The 10,433-nt window shown below is 33.8% G+C and overlaps 1 protein-coding gene across 1 annotated transcript; it reads right to left on the reverse strand.

The window, feature by feature from the left end:
* Positions 1-150: 150 nt before the first annotated feature.
* On the reverse strand, positions 151-10,135 carry LOC123197218 (mitochondrial fission 1 protein A-like). Its single transcript, XM_044611404.1, has 5 exons — positions 9,931-10,135; positions 5,025-5,163; positions 769-890; positions 622-685; positions 151-528 (listed from the first exon to the last, which is right to left on the reverse strand). The coding sequence occupies exons 1-5, from the start codon at positions 10,021-10,023 to the stop codon at positions 443-445; spliced, it is 504 nt and encodes a 167-aa protein (XP_044467339.1). The 5' UTR covers positions 10,024-10,135; the 3' UTR covers positions 151-442.
* Positions 10,136-10,433: the final 298 nt, after the last annotated feature.

The raw sequence follows: 10,433 nt of genomic DNA on the forward strand, positions 1-10,433 counted from the left end.
CTAATTAAATTTAGTACCCAACCGACATGTTGATGTCATAGTTAGGCTTTTCAGGGATTGAGATAAGTTTGAATTTTATTCCATTCATATAATTAAATAATTTTAAATTAAAAATTAAAAATATTTAATTATATATATAACATCATATAATATTTTATATTTTAATATTATATTGAAATTGGACGAACAATATTATTCATTTTACAACAACTAATTTTTTTCATAATAAGTGAACAAATATTTCACGTTTTCAAGACTTCAACAGGGAGAAATAAGTCAATTAGAATGAACCAAAACTCCTACTAAAGCCAGCAAGCCAAAACTAGTCACTCCGATTTATATGAATATCCCAACGAAGACAGTATTACTTTAAATATTAATCCAAGTTTTATATATATATATATATATATATATATATATATATAGAGGCAACTGAGGTTTATCAGTTCCTGCGAGCCAATGCTGCAGCAATTCCTCCAGCTATAAGTCCAACAGCAGTTGCAGTAATACCAATTCCAATAACACCATCTGCAATTCAAATGCATCATCATCGTTTACAACTCCATCACTATGAACATTACAAAATACAAAGGTGCTCAATAAACTTCAACACTTATTCACCTTTCGCAATTCGATCTTCAATGGTCTTCTTAAGGGCCAGAGCTTGCCTCCAATCAGGTGCAATCTAGAGATTTTAATATAATCAATTTAATAGTATACAGCTTTCCTTTCTGATAACAAAAAAAAAAACAAAAAAAAAAGACTGACCTCCAAACATTGCTCCACAAGCTGCCGACTCCTTGAATAATCACCACTTCTATAGTATCCAACAGCCAGAAGATAAAATTTCTCTCTCTGCTGCAAAGGAGCGCTACTATTGGCTAGTGATGCTGCAAGTCAATATTTTTCAAGTTTACACAATGACTACTTGAATTTATGCAGTCAAAGCAAAGACTTATTTATTCAATTAAATAAAAGAATTACATCCTCATTATCCAACATATAAGAGATTTCATTTACAGAATTATCCACAATACTACTCAACTTCATGTCCAACTTTCCTTTATCCTCAATATTTCTCGTTTGCGTTTGTGTGCATAGAAGCAAGAAATTGAATTGCTTCATGTCAGAGGACGTATGAGAGAAAAAATAATTTAAGAAGTAAGCCTTAACAATATTGCAATGTTGTGCTTCAAAGATACAAGAGATAAAGAAATCATCTCACAACATAATAACTTTCAAGAAGAATGCAGCTTTGGAAAGACTAACAATTGTTAAATTAACATTTCATAGAAAGCCACACGGAGAGAGAGAAGATTGGTCATACTGAGACACTACACACACTTCTTGGTAAATTTTGTGCAATGATTGTTCAAGAGGGAAAATGATGTAAAAAACTTGCCAATAAATTAACTTCATTGTATAGGCCACACATTCCCAGCAAGCTATAAAACATTTAGCCAACAGTGCGGATGCCTCCAACTGAGAGTAGGTTGTGTAAACAAAACTCAAGATAAATTAGGACAGAAAGTTACGATGAATGCTTAAAAAAATGATAACAGAATCGTAAATTAAATCATGTTGAAAATTCTAGATAGATCTATAGGGTTGCCCAAGAGGTATGGAAACCAAATAAAAAATCCATAAGATCAAGGCAATAGATAAAGATACCTATAACAAAAATATCAAAGGAAAATCAATACAGACAAAAAGAATGAGATAAACAGAAAAGGGAGGAGTGAGGATGATAAAGAAGATCGATGACATAAGAGCACCTTAGAATGGGCAACTCAACTTTACGTGACCAAGAAACCAAACATTAATAAGAAGCCAAACTGCCAGTCAGATCAACCCACAGAAAGATCTGATATAAAGACTAGAAGGAATAAGAACCATAAATGGACTAGAATAAAATCATCATACCCTAGATTCTGACTGATTAACTTTTTTGATGGAAAAGTAGAATTAACTCATCCAGTTAGGTAAAGCATTTATTCTCCACAGTATTGACAAAGGCATCTGAAGGAAAGCAGGAATTCATTTTTGCGAGCAGAAATAGTTGGCAGAGGAATGCTAGGGAAATCAACTTATCTACACCAAAGTGTGTTAAAAGTTTCAAGTTACAGGAATAAAAGTGTTTAGTAAACATTTTTTAAAATAGATTAGTTTTAAGCTGATTATAAAATAACAATAAAACAATGTCTACAAATAATGATATGTCACCATGTGATTAGTTATTTCTAATTTCAAATTACTCAATCAAATGGTGACATATCATTATTTGTGCACAAAATTATGCACATTTTTTGTACATATAGCATTACTCATAGGGCTGGATTCCAAGTGAGCTTATTCGTGTTCAAAACGAGCTTTGCTTGAATGAGGCCGAGCCGAGCCGAGCCGAGCCGAGCCGAGCGTCCCTTAAATGAACCCGAATACAAATGCTAGCCTAGATTTTAAGCGAAAAACGAACATGAACCCGAACATGGTTGAGCAAGTCGAGCTTAACTAGCGAGCCACTCACTTAAATGAAAAAATATTTTAAGTTGGAATAAACTACACTGTTTATTCCTTAAAATACGAGCTTGAAGCCAAGCTTTTGAGATTGAAATGCGAGTTCGAGCTCGAACCTGAACTCGAGCCAAAGTTTGGGCTCATCGAAAACAAGTCGAAAATGAGCCGGGTCCTGTTCGGGCTCGGTTCGGCTTGTATCCAGCCCCAATTACTCATAAAATAATAGGATTTATAACAGGATTATAAAGGCTACCTACGATAGCTTTCCAAATCAAATTATTTAAAAATTGATTTTGTATGCGTAAATGATAGATATATCCGTATGTAATAAATTAGAGTAAAACATTATAACTATATTAAATTTTAGCTAATTAAATAAATTAATTTGAATAACTACTTTTAAAATGAAAAAACACTGGGCACATTGTAGCTACTGAGTCAGTTGCTGGATTGCATTGCCAGAACAACCATCAAAAGCATGGGCACATTTGTTCTGTAGAGCGTCTAACTACCCCGATGGGATCAGCTTTGGCATCATTCTACGGAAATCTCAGTAGCATAAAGCCATAGAAGAATGCTAGATGTTTTTGCCCTCCAATGACTAAATGTTGAGCAATTTTGCAATGTAATTGACATATGATAGATTGGCATGTGGTAATTATTTAGATGCTAGCTGTGTGACCTAACATGCCACCTGAGCGTGGCTGTAGGCAACACCTTCAATGGTGGCCCAATGACATGTTGACACTGTTCCAACAGTCCACTTTTTTATTTTTTACAAAAAGTTATTTGTTCTTAATATTTATTTTAAGAAGCTTTGGAAATTCTTGTTTTGTCTTAATACATATCATCACAATTTGAAAAATCTACTTTAGCAAACATAACATTATAGATTGAAAAAATTAAGACAATTTTAAGAATTTCCAGTACTAAACACTTTGAAAATTATTTCCAAAGAATCAAATTTCAAAGTTATGCAGAAGTTTATTAAAATTAAATTTACAACAATCCCAAACTAATCCTAAATTTGTGACCATCTACAAGTCTTTGATGCTCTTCTCAATGAAATATTAGAGTTGGAATATTGACTGCAAAGGAATTAGAAAGAAGGGCAGATTTTGAAATTCTAAACTCCAAAGACTAAAATTTTTATTTTATTATAAGAAAACTTGGAAGCTGATAGGATCATAGGTGCACAAGAATAAATATGAGGCTCAAACCAGAGAATCAAGGCTATGTGGTGAAGTGGAAAAGTTGTTATTGAAGCATAATCAGAGGCAACATGGGAAGGTGAGGAAAAGGGGTGGAATGGGGACCATGTAGTAGTACAAAAAGGAGCCTAGAGAAGAGGAGAGGATATTTTCTAGAAAATTCTGGACAGCTCCGACTGAGTTAGGGAGAGCAACTAGCCTCTCTAAAGCTAGGAATTTCAAGTAGAGCTTTGACCTCTTGAACAACCATACTTTTTGTTGATTTTTTCTGTTCCATTGTAATGGAAAACTGATCTGGATATAGTTCGAATTTGATTAATGAAGGTTGTTGAGTTCACTTATTAATCTGTGTATTTGTGTTGTGGAAACTAATTATTATCATACTATCATTTGTGTATCTGGTTGTGGTTGAGAAAAGGATACTGCAAGACAGAGAAGAAGAAAGAAACTGCTGCTGTTGTGGAGGAAGAAACCAGGTCTGTATCAGAAGCACAATTCTTCATGATGCTACTCCTATATACATCATGTAGATATCTTCAAAAAATAAAATAAAATTCAATGTTGACTTCAAATGTCTACACATGGATTGGTAAGCTCATCTTCCCCTTAAAATAAAGTTATTTTTACTGTGCTTTAGTTCTAGGAAGAACCAGTACAACAGAAGCTATGCACAAAGAGCAATTAATTATGAACTTATTCTCTTCTTAGAGTGCTTTTGTGCAAATAAAATCTTCAGACAAGAGACCATCTCTATATTTTCCAGTGGCTTCACTTTTTGCACTAAAGCTTGTAAGGAAGCTAACTTCCAGCAGGCTAAACCAAGATCATTGTCTTCCTCTTAGCAGAAAGTCATTGTACTTTTGGTAAAAGAAAAGAAAAAAAACTAGGACCTGATGGACGTCTTTGATACTAATGCTTTTAGCAATTTGGTGTGAAAGAATAGCAGGATTCTTGTCGTTAAAAGGTAAAGATGGTGGAGCATGACTACAGACTTCAGTGTCAAGAAGTTTAAGACACCTCCCTTTTATAGGGTTCTGGCAAATTCTGTTTTAGGGGTTTCTTTCCATATAAACCTTATGACTAATCTGTCTTTTTACACAACCTATACAGAGTTTTTGGGTTCTTTTTATTTTAGTAAAATTGCTTTCCTCCTCCAAGGGGTGATCTGGCAATAATGGATATTTGTCTTCTTTAATATCTTTATCTTTGTAATGATAAAATTCCTATACACGTTTAAAAACATAAAAAAGAATCAAAAAGAGAAAAGGGTTTTTAAGCACTTGATTTTATGTGGTTTACCTTCTAACATAGCTATCCCACGCTGCACATCTTCTGCTTGTCTAGAATGAACAAGAGCCCATGACAGCCGCATAATGCTTTCACTTTTCAATTTATCTGAGTCACCTTTAGCAGCTTCTGCAACCTCTCTCTCACAGCCCTGTCAGCGAATATCAGAGCTTAAACCGTAGACTAACAGATGTAAGAATAAAAGCAAATCTAAAATACATATGTCAAAGTACAAAAATCAATATAGTTATGTGAGAAATTAATGATTTGTTTCCACTATTTTTCATTGCCATCCATCAATAGTCACAATCTAAATAATATATAGAAAACACCCCCCATAATGAACCGGCAGCCAAATAAGTGACCTGACAATGTTCACACCTGACATTATTCAGGTTGGACACTATTCATACCCAACACAATATATGCGAGTAGCTGATCTATGCTTTATTTCCACAATCTACAACAGACACTGGCTCTTCCACACTTCCCTTGTCAGTGGAGTAAATGGTTTTCATGGGCTGAATTCTGGTTTAATACCACTTAGCAGGGCTCCACAGGTATTACTCCCATCTAAAGCATTATATGGTCGCACTTTTATGCTTGGCTGATGAACTTAACTTGAATGAAGATGTGAACATTCAAATTTGAGAACACAACCTTATATTAAATGAATTGAAAGAAAACTTTCTAAGAGCCCAAAATAGAATGAAGATATAAATTGACACTAATAGGAGGGAAGTGCAATTCCAAGTTGGCAATTGAGTGTTCCTTCAGCTCCAACCTTATTGCTTGCGTTCATTGGCAAGTTGTCTTAGTGATAAACTCAGCCCTAGGTTCTATGGCCCTTATGAGGTGATTGAGCATGTGGGAAATGTTGCCTATCAACCAATCCTTCTAGCATATGCGAAAATCCACCCAGTATTCCATGTATCTCAACTTAAAAAGGTGAATGGAAAGCAATGGAAAAGCCAACCCTTGCCTCATTGTCTTTCCACCGATACGGAATTGTAGCTCTAATCAGCTCATGTAAAAGATGTTAGGGAGATGGCAAATGCTTCACCACAGGTTCTTATACAATTGCAAAGGCTTCCTCACTTCAAAAACTTTTGGAAAGATTTTGCACTTTTTCATGAACGATTCTCGGATTTTCACCTAGAGGACAAGGTGAAACCATTGGGTGGAGTATTGATAGACCCCTCGACGTTTATTATAGAAGGAAAATGAAAAGAACACATCAGCAAGCAGCAAAAATGGATGGGAAAGATTCAATGCAACAAAATATGGGCAAAGAAGATTCAGCTAATAGGCAATGAGCAAAAGTGCTGGGTATCTTCGATATAAAAACAGCCAGATATTTTTGTTATAGGGAGAAAAAGAATATATTTTGAGTAAAGATAGGGTGAGCATGATTTATGATGACTGAAATAACAGGATTTGTGATATTTGTTGTTGGGAAATTCAGGAGTCTGGTGTGAGCAACCAATGTTTGCTCTATTTTGCGTAATTGAATAAACAATTCAGTTTATCCTTTTCACTCTGTTTCTCTCTTGATTGCATTGTGTGGTGGATTTGGGCTGTTGTGGTTGGTCTTTTGATGGTGAATCTCCACTAAAGGGTAATTATGGACGAGAGCTAGCAGATAAGTCCTCAACAGAATTCTTACATAAAAGCATCAAACCTGATTTAACAAAAATAAGGAAACTGCTTTGAATTACAGATGAAGAATTAGCAAAATTTGTGTCATGCCATAAAAGACAAGGAACTCTCTCTTAAGAGAAAAACCAGATAAAAAAAGGACCAACAAATTATTAGAGGCATATATGGACTCAAAACTACTTTACTAATTCAATATAGTTGGAAAGTTAAAATAACAACATGGTTGAACCCTTATTAGAAGATCCTAGCAAAAGCCATATCCTGAGAGTGTCTTTCTTATCCTAAAAAGTCTATTAGCTTTTGAACTTAAAAAATTTCTTCTCAAAATGTGTGCAACGTGTCAAAATATTACCTTCTCACTTATTATAATTTTGAGAAAAAATCTCAACAATACAAGTCATAATGATTTTGTGAAAAAATCTCAAACATACAAGTCATAATTAGATAATAGCTTTGAAATAAGACTTGCTTAGAATATTGACAAGGTTATCTCTTTTATACTCTCTTTTGATAAACCTTTACCCTTTTCTTGGGTCTAAACTTTGAAATCAGATGAAATATGCTCCCAATTGCTGATCTTAGAAAGGAGATGCTTTCATTCATTGAAATTGATCATGAAAGCTAATCAACATGTGCTTCTTTGAAATTAACTATATCAAAGTAAAAATAATTCTTTGCCTAATTTTCTAAGCCTCATTATGTTGAAGGACAATGCTCCTCTTCACAATCTAATAACCCATATCTAGAAGAGTCTCCTTATGAAAAATTGTCATAAAGATAGAGATAAATAATTATTTACTATAATCACCCATATAGAGATGGCAATGGGGAGGGGCGGGGAGGGGATATCAATCCCCATTCCCATCCCCATCCCCGTCCCCGCCTCGTCCCTGTTACGGGGATAACAAAGAATCCCAGTCCCCTCCCCGCGAAGGAAAATCCACTCCCCGTCCCCGCGGAGAAAAATCTCCTCTCCATCCCCACCCCGTCCCCGTGGGAATCCCCTCCCCATCCCCGCCCCGTCCCCGCGGGAAAAAGTCCCCTCCCCATACCCGTAAATATAAATTTTAATTATTTTATGTATTTCAATAAATAAAATAAATTATATTTTCCCAAAATATCACTTGCTACAAGAGCTACAAGATATTCATTGTAATTTTAGTTCAAATACAAAGTTTTCACAAAATCTAACAATATACAATAATCAATTTCTTCATTAGTAGCTCTTCATGTATGTGATTTAGGGTAATTTTGTAATAACATTAAATTTAACACTTTTCATTTACTTCAATTGATTTTATCAAGTTTATAATTTGTATTTTTTTTTTTTTGTAAAACCTAGTAGATTGACTGACTAAGTTTTGAAGTTGAAATATAATTAATTTGGTGCATTTGCATTTTATGATAATGAGATTCTAGGGTTTTTTTAATATATTAGATTAATAATTCAGAAATTAGTAAAAGTTGATAATTGATAATTCAAAAATTAGTAAAATTAAAGTTATAATTTTAATAAATTATAATGTAAAAGTTTCTAGAACTTAATAGTTCAAAAATTATTATATTAATATATTAGATTCAGGGGGTGGGGCGGGGCGGGGAGGGGAAGGGAGGGGCGGGGACATATGTATCCCCGTCCCCGATTACGGGAATTTTTTTTGTCCCCATCCCCGCCCCTTTCCCAGTTTTTATCGGGGAATCCTCGACCCTAATCCCTAAAGTCGGGCCTAAATTGTTATCCCTACACCCATATAAAAGTGTTTTCTAATTAGCATAAATACTTCCAAAAAACAAAAAACTTTTCTGTTACAAGATTCTAACATAAACAAAATCCATCATGCTATTCTTAATTTCAAAAGGCATAATATTGACCTCTTTTAAAACCCCAAATTCAAAGAATTGTAACTAGCTCTAAATAGGGTACTAATCTTCTAAATACCAAAGCCTGAATGAACAAAGCTGTTTTCCCTAAGACATAATTTTTATGATTAGGTATAACCTTTTGAGAATGTTCTTTCAAACAAAAATCATAAGCTAGTACAGAATTGATTATTCAATTCAAATTGATTGATATGCTGATTATTTCACAAATAGTTTAAAGATTAGTTTTTCCTTGGGATTTATTCAATGAAAAAAGTCTTAAAGAGGGCCAAAACTCCTTTGAGAAGTTCAGCAAAGTTAATCACTCAGTGATAACTCTAAAGATGATACCTTCCTCTGCTTTAGAACACTTTGCAGCTTTCTATGAGATTCCCAGGATTGTGAAGTGAGTGATTTTATATAACCTAATCATATAAAGGTTCCTCACTTCTAAAGGATCTTAAAGGTGATTCTCAATTATGGTCTATATAATGTTGATTTTTTTGCAAAACTTTACTAATTGAAAAGAAAATATTTTCCATCTAACTGCTGCACCTTTTTTCTTTTATGAATACAAGCTCAAGAACTAGTAGATTTTTCAAGGAAAGGTAAATTCCAAACTCAACATACTATTGTTACCACAACATTAGATTTCATGTCTCCTCATAGTAGTCAAGGTAACTAAATCAATTTTTGACCGGGTCTAAGAGACCATGAAACAGTACAAATAAGAAATTCCAACCACTGAATCCTAGATGGTCAGCATAGTAAAGCGCCCAGATTAAAATCAATCCAACATCCTAAATCTAATTAAAATAAACAAATAAAAAATAAAACTTTATAGCCATTATTCAGCAAAATTCCATTGCAAATAAATGCCATAAAAAACTTCAGCTATAGTATTTAGTTAAAAACAGGGAAACCTAGGACTGAAAAAGGAAACAAAAAACAGAAGTTGTGTTGTGGACCTAAGACGAGCCTCAGATCAATAAACGTTCTTGATTCCAAGACAATGAATTTAGACAGACTCAAGTATGGGACCTCAAATCCTCGGCATGAAGCCTCAAGTTTCAATTTAGCATGTATAAAAAGGGTTAAAGAAAATGAGAGAAAGAACTGTATCTCCACAAAAAAAAAAAAAAAACCCTTCTATCCCTCCTACAAAATGCCAAATACCAACTTCAGCCCGAGCTCCTCCTCTTTTTTATGATAATAAGTTTACCAAACAGAAACAGCAGAACCAGGAATAGGATGCTTGAACAGAAAATCATAAGAACAAAATACAATTTTAGATGTAATCCTTATTAATTTAACGACATGCAACATCAACAATCGGCCTCTATTAATCATTCAAATATGTTAAAAATGAATGTTATTTAGAGAAAAAACATGTACATACGACGACGATGTCACGATCGCACCACGGGATTTGATCTCCTCCTCCGAAGAAGGAGCCGATGGAATCGAAGAACTTACTGATCTTTGCTTCCATTCAAATTTGATGTTTATTGAATTTAATTTCAAGAAGCTTCTTCCTTCTATAAGCTTTCAGATTTTGCCGATTGGAAAGGGCGAGATAAACAGTGGGCAGCGAATTCGCTTAAAAATTAGGGAAAGTATATTAAATGGCCAAATTATCCATCCATAAAACAAAAATGCCTAATTTTCCAATTCTTAAACAAAAATATCTAATTTTTCTATTTTAAAGCAAAAATACCGGGAAATTAAAATAAATGTCCTTTTTGAAAAATTTATCCCAAATTTTGGGGTTAAAGTAAATACCCTTAAATAAAAATATTTAACCGAAAATGTCCCAAATATCTCCTTAAATACCAAAACTACCCTTCTAATTTAAATTACTAATTTATTTAAGGGTAATAAACAAATTTACCATAAATTTTG

The sequence above is a fragment of the Mangifera indica genome, chromosome 15, assembly GCF_011075055.1.
Source record: "Mangifera indica cultivar Alphonso chromosome 15, CATAS_Mindica_2.1, whole genome shotgun sequence".
NCBI lineage: Eukaryota > Viridiplantae > Streptophyta > Magnoliopsida > Sapindales > Anacardiaceae > Mangifera > Mangifera indica.

What these genes read in the sequence shown, in the direction of transcription:
- LOC123197218 (XM_044611404.1), bottom strand. Translation starts at nt 10,023, where the DNA reads ATGGAAGCAAAGATCAGTAAGTTCTTCGATTCCATCGGCTCCTTCTTC. An exon ending in TGGGATAGCTATGTTAGAAG is followed by an intron (nt 891 to 5,024) that starts GTAAACCACATA and finishes ATTGACTTGCAG; the next exon opens with CATCACTAGCCAATAGTAGC. An exon ending in TTGTGGAGCAATGTTTGGAG is followed by an intron (nt 686 to 768) that starts GTCAGTCTTTTT and finishes TAAAATCTCTAG; the next exon opens with ATTGCACCTGATTGGAGGCA.